General features: G+C 57.6%; 1 protein-coding gene across 1 annotated transcript in view; it reads left to right on the forward strand.

The window, feature by feature from the left end:
• Window positions 1–20,267, forward strand: part of LRP1 (LDL receptor related protein 1) — an 86,724-nt gene that overhangs the window by 45,723 nt on the left and 20,734 nt on the right. The window contains exons 21-44 of the mRNA XM_003926457.4: window positions 74–256; window positions 692–892; window positions 2,597–2,842; window positions 3,044–3,241; window positions 4,170–4,374; window positions 4,556–4,720; window positions 5,330–5,574; window positions 5,844–5,975; window positions 6,282–6,509; window positions 6,722–6,896; window positions 6,987–7,081; window positions 7,329–7,478; window positions 7,666–7,806; window positions 8,152–8,286; window positions 10,036–10,167; window positions 10,402–10,536; window positions 10,713–10,842; window positions 10,965–11,091; window positions 11,471–11,622; window positions 11,712–11,836; window positions 12,162–12,539; window positions 14,196–14,385; window positions 17,683–17,887; window positions 18,201–18,393. Coding sequence (XP_003926506.3) covers window positions 74–256; window positions 692–892; window positions 2,597–2,842; window positions 3,044–3,241; window positions 4,170–4,374; window positions 4,556–4,720; window positions 5,330–5,574; window positions 5,844–5,975; window positions 6,282–6,509; window positions 6,722–6,896; window positions 6,987–7,081; window positions 7,329–7,478; window positions 7,666–7,806; window positions 8,152–8,286; window positions 10,036–10,167; window positions 10,402–10,536; window positions 10,713–10,842; window positions 10,965–11,091; window positions 11,471–11,622; window positions 11,712–11,836; window positions 12,162–12,539; window positions 14,196–14,385; window positions 17,683–17,887; window positions 18,201–18,393 — 4,266 coding nt within the window. The remainder of the gene's footprint in view (window positions 1–73; window positions 257–691; window positions 893–2,596; window positions 2,843–3,043; window positions 3,242–4,169; window positions 4,375–4,555; window positions 4,721–5,329; window positions 5,575–5,843; window positions 5,976–6,281; window positions 6,510–6,721; window positions 6,897–6,986; window positions 7,082–7,328; window positions 7,479–7,665; window positions 7,807–8,151; window positions 8,287–10,035; window positions 10,168–10,401; window positions 10,537–10,712; window positions 10,843–10,964; window positions 11,092–11,470; window positions 11,623–11,711; window positions 11,837–12,161; window positions 12,540–14,195; window positions 14,386–17,682; window positions 17,888–18,200; window positions 18,394–20,267) is intronic.

Raw genomic sequence — 20,267 nt, forward strand, 5'->3', positions numbered from 1 at the left:
GGCGGGTGCAAAGCTGGGGAGGGCTGACCTGGGCAACCCCTCCCTCCTGAGGCCCTCCACTGTCCCTCTGCAGCCACGAGGCCCCCCGGCGGCTGCCACACGGATGAGTTCCAGTGCCGGCTGGATGGACTGTGCATCCCCCTGCGGTGGCGCTGTGATGGGGACACTGACTGCATGGACTCCAGCGACGAGAAGAGCTGTGAGGGAGTGACCCACGTCTGTGACCCCAGTGTCAAGTTTGGCTGCAAGGACTCAGGTGAAGAGGAGGGTTGGAGGGCGCCTGGAAGGGCACAGTGTGGGCAGGAGGAGACCGTGTTGAGAGCAGAGTAGCGGCAAGGGGGATGGCACTGTGCTGTGTGGATCGAGGCTGGGGACGGTGCAAGGCAAAAGAGTCCAGAGGAAGCTTGTATATCAGCTTGTATATCATGGGTGGGGTAGGCATGAAGGGCAGGGCCCGCACGGAGGACCTGAGGAGCTGAAACCCTTGCTGGAGTTGAACTTCAGCACCTCCGGTGGCAGATTCCTGCCTTTGTTGCCTATATGAATTTGACCAAAACAAGCCTCAGTGTTCCTCGTGGACCCCACAGAGTTACAGTCCTGACCCTATTAGCGAAGCCCCGGGGGTCTGGAAGGAAGGGCAGGGAGAGCCCCGGTTCCCGGGCCTGGCCCTTCATCATGCACCTGCCCTCAGCTCGGTGCATCAGCAAAGCGTGGGTGTGCGATGGTGACAACGACTGCGAAGATAACTCGGACGAGGAGAACTGCGAGTCCCTGGCCTGCAGGCCACCCTCGCACCCCTGTGCCAACAACACCTCGGTCTGCCTGCCCCCCGACAAGCTGTGCGACGGCAACGACGACTGTGGCGACGGCTCGGATGAGGGCGAGCTCTGCGGTGAGGCCTGGCCCCGGGGAGGGTGAGGAGGGTGTCTGGGTAGGAGTCTGGGCCAGGGCCGGTCTCGGGGCCACGGCCCTGAGTCTAGGAGAGAGCTGTTCTGGCGGCCCAGCAGGCAAGCAGCACCCAGAGGGGTCACCAGCAGCTTGTGTGGACGTGGTGCTCCCCATGGCGCTGTGCTGGGTGAGCCATGCCATTACAGCAGTTTATTTTTTTACTTTTATTTTTATTATACTTTAAGTTCTTGGGTACCTGTGCAGATAATGCAGGATTGTTACAGGTATACACATGCCATGGTGGTTTGATGCATCCATCCCCCCACCACCTACATTAGGTATTTATCCTAATGTTATCCCTCCCCAATCCCCCCGCCCGCTGCTATCCCTCCCCTGGATCCCCCACCCACCAAGAGCAGTTTGGGCAGAAGGCATCCCTGGGGGCCAGGTGCTCTGTCTTCTCTATTTTACAGATGAGAGCACTGAGGCACAGAGGGGTTCCATAGTGGTCCCCCAGACCTGGGCTAAGGTCCACAGCTCATAAACTGCTGTGGAGACACGGACCTCTCACCCACATGCAAACCACAGAGAGGTGCGGAGTGGTCTTGTGGACAAAGGCACCAGGGTTGAGGGCTGATGGTCAGGGCAGGCTTCCTGGAGGTTGTGGGGATTGCATGGGGTTCCCAAGGACAGACAGAACTACCGTGAGTGAGAAGGCATGGGGGCAGGTGCGGTGGCTCACCTGTCATCCCAGCACTGTGGGAGGCTGAGGCAGGCAGATCACCTGAGCTCAGGAATTCGAGACCAGCCTGGCCAACGTGGGTAAACCCTGTCTCTACAAAAAATACAAAAATTAATCAGGTGTGGTGGTATGTGTCTGTAATCCCAGCTACTCAGGAGGCAGAGGCAGGAGAATTGCTTGAACCCAGGAGGTGGAGGCGGAGGTTGCAGTGAGCCGAGATTCTGCCACTGCACTCCAGCCTGGGTGGCAGAACAAGCTCCTGTCTCAAACAAACAAACAAAAAGAAGGCAAGGGGAGGAGGGTGCCCATTCAAGACCAAAAGAAATGAGACTTGGGGAGTCCAGGAGTCAGGGAGAAGCATGCGGTATGACTAGGGGACGAGGAGCAGGGCAGCCTTATCTGGTCCTCTTAGCCAGGCAGAGCCCCCAGTTCCTTGGGAGGGAGGAGTGGAAGATAAGGCCACAGGGACTGGCTGGGAGACCTGCCGAGAGGCCATCAGTCAGGCTGGCAGGTTCCAGGGTGTTCCAGAGGACCCAGGGCAGGATAGGCCATGTAGCACCCCACCTGAAGCCCCTCCACATCAGGAGAGCTCAGCATGAGGGGACCTGAAGCCTCTCCAAATCAGGAGAGCTCAGCACGAGGGGACTGGACCTAAGGACCTCCCAGGGAGGAAAAATGCTGTGGCCCCCACCCTTGGCCCAAGAAGGGAGGGACATATCAAGACCAGACAGAGATATTGACGGGTACTCCCTGTGGGAAGGGCAGGTGTGGTGCCAGCTGGTGGGTGCAGGGCTCCCAACCCTGGTCCTGAGGGTGAGGCTCAGCAGTAATGGAGATGAAGGGGGCTGTGGGCAGGGCACGAAGACTTGGTCCAGGCTGCCCAGGACTTGGGACCCAGCAGGGCCGTGCTTCTGCCTCCTCTCAGCTTCTGACCCTGGGTCTGTTCCCTGCCTGCCCCTCCTGCAGACCAGTGCTCTCTAAATAACGGTGGCTGCAGCCACAACTGCTCGGTGGCACCTGGCGAAGGCATTGTGTGTTCCTGCCCTCTGGGCATGGAGCTGGGGCCCGACAACCACACCTGCCAGATCCAGAGCTACTGTGCCAAACATCTCAAATGCAGCCAGAAGTGCGACCAGAACAAGTTCAGCGTGAAGTGCTCCTGTTACGAGGGCTGGGTCCTGGAGCCTGACGGCGAGAGCTGCCGCAGCCTGGGTGAGACGACGGTGAGGTGTGGTGGGGCAGGCCGGGGCAGGCCCCTGAGCTGCAGTGGGCTGGGCTTGGTGCCAGGTGCCAGAGGCTGTTATCCACCCGAGCCCCCAGTGCCTGGACCAGCAGAGACCTGCCTGCGCCCGGACAGGGTGGCACGCAGGCAGCTAGCCCCCTCCTGACCCTGTCACATCCCTCCCCCGCCAGACCCCTTCAAGCCGTTCATCATCTTCTCCAACCGCCATGAGATCCGGCGCATCGACCTTCACAAAGGGGACTACAGTGTCCTGGTGCCCGGCCTGCGCAACACCATCGCCCTGGACTTCCACCTCAGCCAGAGCGCCCTCTACTGGACTGACGTGGTGGAGGACAAGATCTACCGAGGGAAGCTGCTGGACAACGGAGGTGACTACCGATGGCTGCGGGGGAGATGCACGCAGATGCAGGCGCAACACTTAGACACTAGGGGCCACGGGTCCCATCCAAGTGGCCCCAAAGCAGAGGCTTAGCTCCCCCATCCTCCACACTTCTGTTAATTGGGTTAGATTTTGCTGTGGGTCTCCATGCCTGATGCCCTGTAATTATCGTCAGCAGAACTGCCAGCCTGATAATTAACAAAATGATCGGCCTTACCTTGGAATGGCCTGGAGCTCTGCTCCCCAGATCCTAGAATTGCAGGCTTGAAAGGAAAAAGCCACTTAGGAGAGGCGTACCTGAACCCTGCCTTCTGTCCCAGGCAGCATGGCACACCCCAGACTCCCTTGTCACACTCGACAGTGCCCACTGTACACATGGGGCAGTGGGCATGCAGCAGTGATCAAAACAGGCTGCTGTCAGCTGTGTGGTCAAGGAAGGTCCCCTGAGAAGGTGACATCTGAGCAAAGACTTGGAAAGAAGTACATTTTACTAGAGAAGTTTGTATTATTTGTAATAAGGAAAACTTGAAACCATTACAAATGTCAATCAACAAGGGGAGGCTAAGTAAACTGTGATGATATTCACACTGTGCAACAGTCTAAAACAGCGAGGCACACACATAATGTATTAGCATGGAAAATCTTTACAGCAGTCAATTGAGCTCAGGCAGTTGAGGCTGCAGTGAGCCATGATCATGCCACTGCACTCTAGCCTTGGTGATAGAACAAGACCCTATTTCAAAAAACAAAAAAAAATACGGGGGAGACAATAGGAGTCCTACTGTTGAATATGGGTACATCAGAAACTTTGGCAGAGGTACCAGGGTTGAGGGTGGGTCATTGAGGGCTCCTGGGATTTCATACATTCATGCAGTTTTCCAGGAGATGCTAACCTTTCACTGCCCTCTATTCTCCAGCCCTGACTAGTTTTGAGGTGGTGATTCAGTACGGCCTTGCCACACCCGAAGGCCTGGCTGTAGACTGGATTGCAGGCAACATCTACTGGGTAGAGAGTAACCTGGACCAGATCGAGGTGGCCAAACTGGATGGGACCCTCCGGACCACCCTGCTGGCCGGTGACATTGAGCACCCAAGGGCGATTGCACTGGATCCCCGGGATGGGTGAGGACCATGCCCCACCCTCTCCTGGCCCCATGGCCCCCCCCGAAGTCCCATTTAGCCCGGCCAGAGACACCTGGCTCCTCAGTGCCATTAGCCTCCTCCCACCCTCTACCTAGGATCCCACCACAGTCCCTCCCCGAGGGCCCCAACTGTAGCCCTCCTGACCCTCCCCACTCCCCAGGATCCTGTTTTGGACAGACTGGGATGCCAGCCTGCCCCGCATCGAGGCAGCCTCCATGAGTGGGGCCGGCCGCCGTACAGTGCACCGGGAGACTGGCTCCGGGGGCTGGCCCAATGGGCTCACCGTGGACTACCTGGAGAAGCGCATCCTTTGGATTGACGCCAGGTCAGCGCCCTCTACGCCCTGGGGAGGCCCAAGTCTGTGGCACCAGGACAGGGTGGGGAGGGGCCTGTGGTGATGAGGGTGGTGAGAAGCCCCACGGGAACCAGGAACAATGGCAAAGGAGTGGGCATAGGAGAAAGACGGAGGGGAGTGGGGAGGCTGGGCTGAGGGGAGGGGCGGGCCGAGGAGGAAGCAAGGCCGTCAGCTGTGGTTATTCACACTGTGCTGTCCTCTCCACTCTGTCTCCTCTGCTAGGGCTGTGTCTGCCCAGAGGGAGGCGAAACTGCTTTCTAACTGGTCTGTCCAGGGAGGTTGCCTTTTTTGACTTTCATCAAAGCCCTGCGTGCCAACGGCAGCCCTGGGGAGAAGTGACCGAAAGATTCCCTTGGGGCTTGGGAATCAGGGCCTGAGAGCTGAACCCGGGACCTATTGGGTTCTCACACCCTGGTCCTTCTGTCTGTCTTCTCTGGCCTGCAGAGCTTAGAGCAGGGAATGGTCTTGTGCTCTTCGCTGAGAGGACTGTGGCCAGGGCACAGGGGGTGGGCACCTGGGCAGAGCTCTGAGGGCTGAGATCCTGGCTGGCATCCTCATTCTGCTCTGTCATGCTCTCAGGTCAGATGCCATTTACTCAGCCCGTTACGACGGCTCCGGCCACATGGAGGTGCTTCGGGGACACGAGTTCCTGTCGCACCCATTTGCAGTGACGCTGTACGGTGGGGAGGTATACTGGACTGACTGGCGAACAAACACGCTGGCTAAGGCCAACAAGTGGACCGGCCACAATGTCACCGTCGTGCAGAGAACCAACACCCAGCCCTTTGACCTGCAGGTGTACCACCCGTCCCGGCAGCCCATGGGTAAGGGGCCCGGGGCCTCCAGCAGCCAGAGGGAGCCAGCAGCCTCTTTAGAAGCTCTAGAAGCTCTTAGGAGAGGAGAGGAGAGGGCAGTGAGAACAGGAGCGAGTCTGTGCTGGGATGGCAGGGGCGGGCCGGCTGTTGACAGGTGGGTCTAGCAGCAGGGGGTGCTGGAACAAGGGGAGGAGAATGGGCGAGGAGGGGGTGGTCCACCTAGGGAGCCGCGAGTCACAGGACGTTCAGGCTTCTTCTCTTCCCCACCCTGCCCCCAGCTCCCAATCCCTGCGAGGCCAATGGGGGCCGGGGCCCCTGCTCCCACCTGTGTCTCATCAACTACAACCGGACCGTGTCCTGCGCCTGCCCCCACCTCATGAAGCTCCACAAGGACAACACCACCTGCTATGGTAGGAGCCCCTCCCTCCAGAGCCAGTGGTCAGCTGAGGCTAGAGGGAAGGCCGCAGGCCCCAGGCTCCCGGTTGTCAGCGAAGGCAGAGTCCCAGTCAGGAGCGTCCCGATAGGAGTGGCTCCAGAGACAGCCACTGTGAGAAGGGGCTGCAGGTGTACCAGGGAGGCTGCACCCAGCGGGGCGTGTCCACGGAACCAAGGGCCATAGCAAACAGGTGGATCCAGAAGAAGGCAGGGCCTGAAACTGGGCGGGCGGGAAGCACGGACGCAGGGACTGCCCTCAGTGACCAGCCGGTGCCCCACAGAGTTTAAGAAGTTCCTGCTGTACGCACGTCAGATGGAGATCCGAGGTGTGGACTTGGATGCCCCCTACTACAACTACATCATCTCCTTCACGGTGCCCGACATCGACAATGTCACCGTGCTGGACTACGATGCCCGCGAGCAGCGTGTGTACTGGTCCGACGTGCGGACGCAGGCCATCAAGCGGGCCTTCATCAATGGCACTGGCGTGGAGACAGTCGTCTCTGCAGGTCCTTCCTGGCCCTGGACTCCCACCAGTGGGCATGGGCACCCCCACCCACCCCTTGCTCCAAACCCTGGTCTACTTGGTCCGAGTGGTACTTCTCCCAGTCCTGTTCCCCCTCAGTGCTTCAGCCCTGGTTTCCTGATCCCTCTTCTCCAGAAAGCACACCAGCTCCCCTCCTGACCTACCACCCAACTGACTCCCTACTTGTGTCCCCAGACTTGCCAAATGCCCACGGGCTGGCTGTGGACTGGGTCTCCCGAAACCTGTTCTGGACAAGCTATGACACCAATAAGAAGCAGATCAATGTGGCCCGGCTGGACGGCTCCTTCAAGAACGCAGTGGTGCAGGGCCTGGAGCAGCCCCATGGCCTTGTCGTCCACCCTCTGCGTGGGTCAGTCTAGGGCCCAGGGCCAGGGAGCACGGGGTGTAGGGCTGGGAAGAAGAGGACCCTGATCCTTCCCTCTTGGCTCCCTCCCCCCAGGAAGCTCTATTGGACCGATGGTGACAACATCAGCATGGCCAACATGGATGGAAGCAGCCGTACCCTGCTCTTCAGTGGCCAGAAGGGCCCCGTGGGTAAGAGCTTCCCTGCCCGCCCCCACAGCCCTTCCTTAGTTCCTTTAATAGGAGCTGCTCACAGGATCCCTCCATTGCCTCTCAGCCTCCCTGGAGCCCCAGCTTAGTACCTGTTCTTACCACCTGTCCGCTCCATGTCCCCCACCCTCCCCCCACAGCCACACGCCCTCACACACATCCTCTGCTCCCATCCCTGGATCCCCAGCCCCGGGCCAGACTCCCTGGCAGTGACACCCCGCTTTTCCAGGCCTGGCTATTGACTTCCCTGAAAGCAAACTCTACTGGATCAGCTCTGGGAACCATACCATCAACCGCTGCAACCTGGATGGGAGTGGGCTGGAGGTCATCGACACCATGCGGAGCCAGCTGGGCAAGGCCACCGCCCTGGCCATTATGGGTGAGGGCCGCTGGACGAAGCAGAGACGGCACGGGGCAGGCCGGGCCAGACCCACTGGGAGACGGGGGCTGGCTTGGGGCAGTCTGTCACCCTGTGGGGCGGGCCTGATGACTTAGGGCCAATGGGCCCTTCAGGAGAGCTGGGTGTGGGGCCTTCCCAAGGGTCTCATCCCCTCCTGCTGCCCCAGGGGACAAGCTGTGGTGGGCAGATCAGGTGTCGGAGAAGATGGGCACGTGCAACAAGGCTGACGGCTCAGGCTCCGTGGTTCTGCGGAACAGCACCACCCTGGTGATGCACATGAAGGTCTACGACGAGAGCATCCAGCTGGGTAGGCAGGAGGCTGGGCGGGGCAACAGGGGAGGCTCCGGAGCTGCAGGCTGCAGGGCCGTGGGGCAAGGGAGTGAGCAGGAAAGAAAGCAGGTTAGGCTGTACCCACCACCGAAAGGGGCTCCTTGTTTCCTTCCCGCAAAGGCGCCTTATAGGCTCCCAGCAGCCCTGATCACAAGGCCAGGGGTCCAGGAGGACAGAAAACCTGAGAGCTGGGTGGGGTGGTGACCCCATTAGGTCCAGGGTGAAGGCAGTGACTGTCCTGTTTCTGAGCAGCCCAGGCCTGACTCTGAGGTCCCAAGGAGGGCCACCTGACCCTGTCCCTCTGTCTCCCACTTGCCCCTAGACCATAAGGGCACCAATCCCTGCAGTGTCAACAATGGTGACTGCTCCCAGCTCTGCCTGCCCACGTCAGAGACAACCCGCTCCTGCATGTGCACAGCCGGCTACAGCCTTCGGAGTGGCCAGCAGGCCTGCGAGGGTCAGTGTCCGGCTCTCCAGCCTTGTCCCAGCTCCCCAACCCTGACCCCTCCTACCCTACAGCCCCACCTTCCTCTTCTTACCTTGGGGAAAAGACCACATTCATCATGTAGGGGACACTGGACCATGAAGTGGCTATGACTCTCCAGTGCCTGCAGTAGGATTTTGGAAAAATAGATGTCAGCCCCCAGATCAGGGGCAGCTGCATGGAAGAGGCCTTCTTTGAGCTGGGTTTTATAAGACAAGCAGGATTTGGATGTATGGCTCAAAGGAGAGGGAACTATACACAAGACAATGTGTGTGCAGGGGCCCCAGCCGAGAGTGATGGCCAGAGTGTGGGAGGTCCTGGAGATCAGGCTGTGGGGTAGGGTGGGGCTCCTGTGTTCAGCCAGGAGTGCCTGGAAAGTGATGTTTGAGGAAGATTAACCTGGCAACATTGGGGGAGGGAGAAACAGAGGCGGTTAAACCAGTTAGGAGGCTGTTAGGAGTAATGGGAGTGTGAGGAGATGATGAGCCTGGGCTGGGCTTAGCAAGGGTTGAAGAGAAGGAATGAAACTCAGATGCATTTCACAAGAACTGATTTATGAGCTTGCCAGGGGACAGCATTTCCCAAAGGTGCACTCCTAGGAGCCTCCCTTTTTGATGTAGGTAGATTTTACGAAAAGAAACTCTGGGTTGAACAAAGTTTAAAAGTGTTTTGTGCTGCAGAACTTCTCAGAGCCTTGAATATGTTCATGTGTGCTGAGAATTTTTCAAGTGTTTGGGGTTTTCCAAAATGCACTTGACCATTCATTCTTTTTTTCACGGAGTCCGAGCAACCCCAGCCCATTTGGAGACTCACTTTGGGACAGGCTGTATCAAAGGGGTAAAGGCAAGGGAGGATTCTGAGCTGCATTGGTAGCAGTGCCTCAAGACCTGGGAAAGCTGGGCCAGGTGCTGTGGCTCACCGGTCATCCCAGCACTTTGGGAGGCCGAGGCAGGCGGATCACTTGAGGTCAGGAGTTTGAGACCAGCCTGGCCTACATGGCAAAACTCCATCTCTACTAAAAGCACAAAAATTAGCTGGGCGTGGTGGTGGGCGCCTGTAATCCCAGCTACTCAGAAGGCTGAGGCACAAGAATCTCTTGGACTGTGGAGGTGGAGGTTGCAGTGGGTTGAGATTGTGCCACTGCACTCCAGCCTGGGTGACAGGTCAAGACTCCATCTCGAAAGAAAGAAAAAAAAAAAAAAAAAAAAAAATAGGAAAACTGAGAATGAGACTGGCTTAGGAGTGACCTTGGTTGAGTTTTAGGTGTTGGAGAGAGGCTGTGTCATAGACCAGAGGGAGGACAAAGAGGAAACTAGGGTCAGGCTGAGTGCCAAACTTGAAGTCTAGATTTTGGGGTCACCTAGTCCTGATTGTCTGTCCTGAACTCCCAGACTTCCCTAAGGGACTTGGGAGGGTGCAGGGTTACTCTGGGTGGAGGCCAGCAGAGCACAAGGTGAGAAATCCAAGTCTCTTCTGCCCTCTCCTGGTGGCTAGGGGTACTGCAGGTGGTTCCCCAGAGCTGCCTGCCAGGTGAGCTTCCTCCGTATCCCGCACTCTGGCCTTAGGCTAGAATGTGTGTGTGTTGGGTGCAGGATAGGGGTGATGGCGGTGGGAGTGAGGGGGAGATATCAAAAAAGAAGCAGAGAACAGTTGGAGAATGACAGGAACCAAGCTTAAAGGAGTGTTGGTGGTACCCATGCCTTAAGTGTCCTTGTGTTTCAGGCGTGGGTTCCTTTCTCCTGTACTCTGTGCATGAGGGAATCAGGGGAATCCCCCTGGATCCCAACGACAAATCAGATGCCCTGGTCCCAGTGTCGGGGACCTCGCTGGCTGTCGGCATCGACTTCCATGCTGGTGAGCCATTTGGTGGCAGAGGGAATTGGGCGTGACCTGGGAGCTTTAGGGGTGGTGTGATGTGCCCTGAGGGCCCAGTGAGAGGCTGCCTGACTGGCTACCCCCCTCCACCTCCCCTTCCAAGCACCTGGCCCTTCCAGCAGTCTCTCACCTCTGTCCTGAGCCTTGTGAGATTTTGACCCTCGCCTTACCCTGCCTTATTGGGCATCCCCATGTCACCTCCTCCACCTCCAGAAAATGACACCATCTACTGGGTGGACATGGGTCTGAGCACAATCAGCCGGGCCAAGAGGGACCAGACATGGCGTGAGGACGTGGTAACCAATGGCATTGGCCGCGTGGAGGGCATCGCAGTGGACTGGATCGCAGGTGAGCAGTGGGTGGGTTTGTGGGGCTTGAGGTGTGGTGGAGGACTGAGGGACATGGCAGGAAGAAGAGTTGGTGGGAGCAGGAGGAGGAGCTGCAGGGGTGCCTGGGGGCTCACAAGACACCAGTTCCACTTGTCCTCACGCAACCTTCCTGAGCCCCACCAACTCCCTCCTTAGGCAACATCTACTGGACAGACCAGGGCTTTGATGTCATCGAGGTCGCCCGGCTCAATGGCTCTTTCCGCTACGTGGTGATCTCCCAGGGTCTAGACAAGCCCCGGGCCATCACCGTCCACCCGGAGAAAGGGTGAGGAGCTGGACAGACTGGCTCGGGTCTGGCCTTGTCATTCTGCCCATGGCCCATGCTGATGAGGCCCTGTCTCCTCCAGGGTCTGGGGACTGACTCCCACTTCCATCCCCACCCCACAGGTACTTGTTCTGGACTGAGTGGGGTCAGTATCCGCGTATCGAGCGGTCTCGGCTGGATGGCACGGAACGCGTGGTGCTGGTCAATGTCAGCATCAGCTGGCCCAACGGCATCTCTGTGGACTACCAGGTTCGCTCGCCGACTTGGCCCTGGAGCCGATGGTAGATCCCTGCCTGATCCGGGGCCCTGCTCCCTGTGACGAGCCCATTCCGGGAAGACAGAGCCCAGGGGATGTCACTGGGTCTCCTGGCCCAGCCCCCACCCAGAATAGGGCTCCTGCTACCTGAGATGATGGGTGGGGGTCACTCAGAAGTGGGGAGCAGGGAGTGGAGGGACGCCTGGAGGTTGCCTTGTCAGCAGGGCAGAGGGCAGGAGCGTATGCAGGAGGCAGGAGTGAGGGGTGGAGGCTGAACCAAGGGCCCCACTCGGGCCCACGAACTCCCTGCTGCCCCAGATATGGGGCTGGCATCGAGTGCAGCCTGGAGGTGACGGTGCCTCTGGCCTGTAGGATGGGAAACTGTACTGGTGCGACGCACGGACAGACAAGATTGAGCGGATCGACCTGGAGACGGGTGAGAACCGCGAAGTGGTTCTGTCCAGCAACAACATGGACATGTTTTCAGTGTCTGTGTTTGAGGATTTCATCTACTGGAGTGACAGGTGAGGGCTCTATCCTGGCCTCCTCAGCCCATCTTTCCCTTTCCTCGTGGCTCCGTTGATGCCCTGCTTATGCCCTGTCCTTCCTTCAGGACTCACGCCAATGGCTCCATCAAGCGCGGCAGCAAAGACAATGCCACAGACTCTGTGCCCCTGCGAACTGGCATCGGCGTCCAGCTTAAAGACATCAAAGTCTTCAACCGGGACCGGCAGAAAGGTGAGGCTGGGGCTCAGGCCTGGGGTGGAGATGGCAGGGGGACTCTGGCCTGGGCTTACGCTCTCCAGGGAACCCAGAGTGAGAGGGCTGGGAGGCAAGTTAGACCCACGGGGCACTTTTCGATGGCTTGAGAGACCCAGGGATTTGGGGGAAAGGCTGAGGCACTCTGGGACATATCTGGGCATTGGGCTCTGGGCCCTGGAGGGTGGTCCAAGCTGGGTATACCAAGGCAGGGGGCAGAGCTTTTGCCAAAGCCTGGATGAAAAAGGCACCAGTGAGCCTTTCCCAAGGCAGGCTCTGCCCTCTGTGACCTCCCCTCCCCCAGGCACCAATGTGTGCGCGGTGGCCAATGGCGGGTGCCAGCAACTGTGCCTCTACCGGGGCCGTGGGCAGCGGGCCTGCGCCTGTGCCCATGGGATGCTGGCTGAAGACGGAGCATCGTGCCGCGAGTACGCTGGCTACCTGCTCTACTCCGAGCGTACCATCCTCAAGAGCATCCACCTGTCGGATGAGCACAACCTCAATGCACCCGTGCAGCCCTTTGAGGACCCTGAGCACATGAAGAACGTCATCGCCCTGGCCTTTGACTACCGGGCAGGCACCTCTCCGGGCACCCCCAATCGCATCTTCTTCAGCGACATCCACTTTGGGAACATCCAGCAGATCAACGACGATGGCTCCAGGAGGATCACCATTGTGGAGAGTGAGCCCAGACCCCAAGTCTTCCCCAGAAGTGGGACGTGGGGTGGGGAGCAGCACAGACTCTCACACCCCAGCAGTCACTCTCCCCTGGGTCCAAATCCCAGTGGCTACAGCTCAGCTGAACCCCACTGCACCCCTGCAGTTACATGACTCCGGACTGCAGTCGGCATCAGGCCCTCTTCCTCCTGCCACTGGTCCTAGTTCTCCCTTCAGGGCTGCACAGCATAAGCCAGAGGTCTCTGTGGAGCCCAGCGCTCACACACCCAGGCTGCAGAGACGGGGTTGAGCTTCAGTCACTTGGGGTTTCAGTAACTTGGGTCAGTTTCCTGCTCTCGCCAAGCCTGAGCCTTCTCATCTGCATGGTGAGACAGGATTCCCCGAGCAGCTACGCATGAAGGCTTAGCTCAGGGAAGCTGGGGATGGAGTGTGTGCTCTGGAAAGAGCAGCTACGGTGTCAGGGCTGTCATCATAGGATGGCCTTTCAGCTCTTTGAAAACTACATCCCACTACATTTTCTCTTCTTCAGCCTGGATACCCCCAGGTCCTTTGACTCATTCATTTGCTCATCTATTCATTAAGCTGGTCCATAGAGACCTGCCAGGCACTGAACCAGGTGCTGCATTTATAGGCATGTCCTTCCAGCCTTCTCTGGGACATTTTCTGCTGCACATAGTCCAGCCCACATGTCTATCTAAAAATGTAGCATCCGAAGCTAAACTCGGTACTGTGTGCTCGCAGCTTGATCAGGAGAGACTAGCAGATCAATCCCCAGTCCCCCGGAAGGGATGCCCCCTCCCCTCTGGCTGTTTGCAGACCACACCAAGCATGGCCTTTTGGCAGCCATCATCGCTTGTAGCCACTAACACTCGAGTGTTTTCTCTGACGCTGCTGTTCAGCTGTGTCTCACTGTGCCTTGGTTCTTTAACCTGAGTTTAAGATGTTTGCTTTTTTTTTTTTTTTTTTTTGAGACGGAGTTTCGCTCTTGTTACCCAGGCTGGAGTGCAATGGCGCGATCTCGGCTCACCGCAACCTCTGCCTCCTGGGTTCAGGCAATTCTCCTGCCTCAGCCTCCTGAGTAGCTGCGATTACAGTCACGCGCCACCATGCCCAGCTAATTTTTTGTATTTTTAGTAGAGATGGGGTTTCACCATGTTGACCAGGATGGTCTCGATCTCTTGACCTCGTAATCCACCCACCTCGGCCTCCAAAAGTGCTGGGATTACAGGCTTGAGCCACCGTGCCCGGCCGATGTTTGCTTTATAAAATGACCCCGTTCAGGATCTTTTTAAGTAGGGGACTCCCCAGTACAGCCCAAGTAAGACTTGATTTCCCCAAATCTACATTACATTTAACTCAGCAGAACTGCACCTCCAGAAAAGTGCAACCACACCGGGAAGATCAATTGCCCTGAGTGGGGAGACTGAGGGAGAGGGTCGGGAGGTGACCACGGGTCGTTTGGGTGGGGACAGCAGAGGTCAGGGGCAATGAGTCAGACCCTGGTACCCTTGAGCCCTCTCTGCTGCACCTCATTCACTCCCATACCCCACACTTCCCCTTCCAGCCAGGAGAGCACGTGCCCCAGCCCATCTCCACAGCTCCTGTGCAGGCTGCCCTCTGGCCCCCCTCCCAACCCACGACTGCTCCTGTCTCTTCACAGACGTGGGCTCCGTGGAAGGCCTGGCCTATCACCGTGGCTGGGACACTCTCTACTGGACAAGCTACACAACATCCACCATCACTCGCCACACAGTGGACCAGACCCGCCCGGGGGCCTTTGAGCGTGAGACCGTCATCACCATGTCTGGAGATGACCACCCTCGAGCCTTCGTGTTGGACGAGTGCCAGAAGTGAGCTGCTGCCTGGGGATGGGGGTAGCAGGGAGAGGTGGGCCTTGGGATGGCAGAAACTACCCAGGCAGACCCAGGCAGGTATGCAGGAGAGGCAGGCCCTCCCCCGAGCTCCACCCTTCCCTGCTGTGTAACCTGGGGTAAGTTGCAAAAGCTTCCTAAGCTTCAGGTTCCTCTTCTGTGATACAAGCCTGCTAGGATTTCACAAAGGGACGCTCTGCCTCTGTGACTGATTATTCATCAGAGCGCCATGTTGGAGGCACAGGGTAGGGCCTTAGCTCTGGGATCCAAAGCCTCAGGCAAAGAATGTTCGTGGAACTTCTTGCACAGAAGCCTCAGGCTGGGCCTGTCAAGCCACCTAGCTGGGTTGAGCAGTCACAGTCGTGGGAAGCATGGTGACTGGCACAGGGCTGTACACGGTGACCACGGGTATCATGGAAGCGGTAGATTGGCACAGAGCCTGGAATTGGGAAAGACGTGGAAGGCCAGGTCGGACAGGGAAGAGATGTGAGCAAAAGCCTGAAGAAGGGCAAGTTCAAGGCATGGAGGACAGAGGGGACCTCCGCATGTCATGGGGCGCAGGCAGGCCTGAGGCCAGCCAGGAGTGAGGTCAGGGTGCCAGAGGTTAGGGGCACAAGCCAGGAAGGGGTGGGAGGAAGCACCCGGGGGCGGGTGCCCTGGAGGATCCACCCGCAGTCAGCCCGCTCTGTCCTTCCCCAGGGGCAGCCCTCATCCTGGCTGTTTGGGCCTCTAGTGACCCACCCCCTTGCCTTAGGGATCCCGGCTCATATGTAAGCAACACGATTTTCACAATTCAGCAGTGCTTGAAATGTTTTTCAAAAGCTTTGTTAGGAAACGAAGAGGCAAGCACAACCACAGCTGCTCTGCAGAGCTGTGAGTGTCCCAGACCCAGACGCCCCCACCAAGGTCAGTCACGTCCAGCCTGGTTCAAGGGCCCTCTGTTCCCTCCTGCCTCTGTCATCTGGCACATCTGCAGCTGATGACGAAGTCCAGTCCACCTTTCCGTGACCATTGGCCACTTCACCTGTCTTACCCCTCGTGAGCCTGGAGCCTCCATGGAGGGTTCAGCTGGGCTGCCCCCGGAAAGCCTCTCGCTCCCTCCCGCCCCGTTCCTGGGAAGCAGGTTCACCAAGTCCACAGTTATGTCACATGGAGGAGATTGTTGACATTGGGAGGAAAGCCACTTCTCACCGTGAGTGTGAGTGGTTTTACCTGAGGTGTGGGAGTCCCCAGTGGGGACTGACAGGCCGAGTCCAATCCTGACAAGGCAGGAAGATGACCGGCCGCAGCCCAGGACACCCATTTTCCCTTGTGACAGCTAGAGAGGCACACCGCCTCCCTCCCACCTTCCCAATTCCAGAGCCATCACGAACCCCTGCAGGATGAGGCCCTTAAGAGCAGAGCGTCTCGGGATTTCCAGCTCTCTGGAATCCCCTCCCACATGGTGGGAGCTCCCTCTCTCCTCTGGGATTTCCCTTCTGGGATTTCCCCTCTGGAATCCCCTTCCACACTCTTCGTGGAAGTCTTTCTCTTCTCCTTTCCTTCTCTTTTCTCTACCTAAATAAAACCACCTTTCTGCAACAACAACAACAACAACAACAACGACAAAAGATCAGAGCTTCTCATGAGCTCACCGAGGCACGGGGCAGCCGGTGTCTCCCGAGGGGCAGAGCAGCACCATTTTCCTACCTGAGCCCAGCAGAAGATGGATAGTTCAATGGTGCTGGAGATGCTGGGGGTGGGCAAGAAGGCTGCGACCTGGAGAGGTCTGAGGAGACAGGTTCACAGGCCAGAGGACAGACCTGTGGCCAAAATGGTGGAGGGGTGGAGGCGGGAGGGGGCCAGGGGCACTGGGGTGGGGGCGGGGCAGGTCCTATTAGGGAACAGGAAATGGAGCTGGTTTGCTTTTTTTTTTTTTTTTTTTTTTTTGAGGCAGAGTCTCACTCTGTCACCTAGACTAGAATCCAGTGGCATGATCTTGGCTCACTGCAAACTTTGCCTGCTGGGTTCAAGCGATTCTCCTGCCTCAGCCTTCCCAGTAGCTGAGATTATAGGCACCTGCCACCATGCCTGGCTAATGGCTAATGTTTTCTGCTTTTTTTTTTTTTTTTCTTTTCAGTTTTTGTATTTTTAGTAGAGACAGGGTTTCTCCATGTTGGCCTGGCTGGTCTCGAACTCTTGTCCTCAGGTGATCTCCCCACCTCGGACTCCCAAAGTGCAGGGATTACAGGCGTGAGCCACTGCACCTGGCCCAGAGCTGGCTTCTGTGTGGCTTGGTGGTCTCAGACTCCACTGTGCATAAGGATGGCCTAGGAGTGAGAATGTGCGGTCCCCTGCACCACTCTGGGCCTAGCTGAGTGCCAAGCTCTAGGACCGAGGGCCCAGAACTCACCACCCAATGCTGGTGGTCCAAGGACCACTCTATCACACCCAGGGTGGTGCTTGACAGCCCCTGAGACCTTCCACAGCCCTCTCCAGCCTCAGCACCGCCCCACAAGGAGCATAATTTGGGGCTGGCTCTTCCCATTGCCTCCTTGACCAAGGCTCAGAGGGCAACAGGCTCCTTCGAGGTCGGAGCAGGTATGAGGGAGAATGGTGGCTCCAACCCCGAACAGGGAAAGGCCACAAAGTACGGAGAAGGGGACTCGAGAGCTCCTTGAGGATAGAACCCACATACCCCAGGACCTGGGACACACGCCACACTCAGCTCCACAAGGGCTTCCTGAATAATCTGGAGGAGAGCCAGCCTCCCTGCACAGAAGAGAGCAGTTAAGAATAAATTCCTGGGAAATACTCACATAGCGTGTGCCATCTGTCCTTAAGATGAGATTAACTTCTTCCACTCTTACAACCACCCTGCGAGGCAGGTGGTGCTACCATCCCCACCTCATAGAGGAGGAAACTGAGGCACAGGGCAGTTAAGTAAGTTGCCTGAGGGCACCTAGCTGGTGGGTGGCAGAGCCAGGGCTGGAATCCCAGAGCTGTCTCTCTTGGCTGCAGTCTCTCTTCTCAGCAAATAGGCAGTCACTGCCAGATACTGCAGTGTGCATATCTCACGCTTGGCCTTCATCTCCTCGCACTCAGCCACGTCGTGCGTGAACTGTGTGTGCAATAGCGGGGCTTTTCCTGGGCGTCGGGGCGCTGTTGGCTTCGATGGCTCTAAGGTTGCCTTGCTCTGGTGGGCCTCTGGGTTCCAGGTGCCTACGCGTCCTGGCCTGTGCCCTATGTGGCGGATTCTCGGGCTTTGCCTCCTGATCCCTGACCCTCTCCCCCCAGCCTCATGTTCTGGACAAACTGGAATGAGCAGCACCCCAGCATCATGCGGGCAGCACTCTCGGGAGCCAATGTCCTGACCCTCATCGAGAAGGACATCCGCACCCCCAACGGCCTGGCCATCGACCACCGTGCCGAGAAGCTCTACTTCTCCGATGCCACCCTGGACAAGATCGAGCGGTGCGAGTATGATGGCTCCCACCGATATGTGAGTCTGCTGGGTGGGGGCGGGCGGGTGGCTGAGGGGAGGCCAGGGCCAGGGTCGGCCGTCAGCCAAGGAGGAGGCTATGGGGCACAGACACAGTGGGAGCAGCTGGGAGGAGGTCAGTCCCTCCAGGCCCTAGCCTTGGGCAACCCCACCCTGTCCAGCCTGCTCCTCGTCAGCTAAATGAGGCAGATGGCAGGATGCCTCTGTGGGCCCCCGTTCTGTGGCTGTCGGATGCCAGGCCAGGCTGTGGTCCGGTGGAGACGGGGTGAGAGGCCCGAGCAATGCCGTGACAGTGATGACGCTGTCTCCACAGGTGATCCTGAAGTCAGAGCCTGTCCACCCCTTCGGGCTGGCTGTGTATGGAGAGCACATCTTCTGGACTGACTGGGTGCGGCGGGCAGTGCAGCGGGCCAACAAGCACGTGGGCAGCAACATGAAGCTGCTGCGTGTGGACATCCCCCAGCAGCCCATGGGCATCATCGCCGTGGCCAACGACACCAACAGCTGTGAGTGGGGCTGCCACCTGCCTCGCCCTGCTGCCTGTCGTGCCTGCGCATACAAACACCACACACACACCACCACACAGATACACGTGCCACACCCCCCCCATATCTCACACATGCCACACATACTACACCACACACACAACACCACATATATATCCCACACACTACACACCCCCATACACATACTACACCACACCATACATACACCACACACTGCATACACACGCCCCAACACACACACACACCCCACACCAAACCACACACACCACTTACATATACCACACCACATACACACCTCACACCATACACTCCACATACACACTCCCCATGCAACACACAACACAGCACACATACCACACACAACACACACTCCACAAATAGGACACATACCAGACATACACACCATATACACACATAACACTCAGGACACACACCACACGCATACATATCACACGTCACACCACACATCACATACATGCACACACGTACCATGCATAGCACACACCACATACACACCACACCTACACACATCTCACACAACACATACACAACACACCACACACACACACACACCCCACACCTACACACATCACACACACAACACACACCCCCCACACCACACACACACCCCTACACCACACACTCCCCCACAAATACCACACACACATCACATACACACTCCCACACACATACCATGCACCACACACACAGCCCACAAATACTACACTACATACACCACACCACATCACATACACATACACCCACACACCACACACATACCACATAACCACAGTGCAAACACACCACAACACACCACACATACCACACACACCACACATACACACCACATACACACACAACACATACACCATATACCACACACACCATACTATACACAGGACACACACTGCACATACTACACACATACCACATACACACACCACAAGACACATACTACACATACCACCACACACCACACATACACCACATAACACACACACACACACACCCCACATACACACACTCCAGACATACACCATACATACTGCACCATACAAAAGACACACCACAACATATGCCACTCCACACACATACCCCACACACACCACACAGGACACATGCCCCACATGCACAATCACTACACACACACACCACACCACACATGCAACACATACACACACCACACATACTACACTATATGCACACACAGCACCCACACCTCACTACACACACCACACGTAGGACACACACACATACACCACACACCCACCACGAACAACACACTTCACACACACACCACATACCACACACAGGACGCACTCACATACACCACACGGATACACACACACACACACACACACACACCCCACTCACACTTGGCTGGTCCCGTTCGCCCTGGGCCTCCATTACGCAGACACACACAGCTGTACACACCTTTGAAACTGCAAAACCCCCAGTGCTCCTCTACCGTTTCTCCCCAAGACACCTGTGCACACAGATGGACTCAGCACAGGCCTGGCATCTCCACATCACACACACACATTCATGTCACCCCCGCCCTTCAGGGCTCATCCATGCCCTCAGTGCCCCCACCACCCACCCTGGTCACTACCCTCACTTGGAGCCATACAGACACTCGAGAGCCTGGGTGCACGCGCCCTCAGCAGGCACCAGTACATGCCCCAGCGCCCCCACAACAGACCTGCAGCTTTCCCAGGCCTCTTCCATGTGCCCTGGGGCTCTATTGCACCTGTGATCTCAAGGCCCTCAGACTGGAATCTCCCAGAAACAATTCTCAGAGTCCACAGTGCACTGCCTAAAAGCACACACATCCTCAACAGCACAGCCGATGCAAACCCCATGCACCTGGCCCT

The sequence above is a fragment of the Saimiri boliviensis genome, chromosome 7 (assembly GCF_048565385.1).
Source record: "Saimiri boliviensis isolate mSaiBol1 chromosome 7, mSaiBol1.pri, whole genome shotgun sequence".
Lineage (NCBI taxonomy): Eukaryota > Metazoa > Chordata > Mammalia > Primates > Cebidae > Saimiri > Saimiri boliviensis.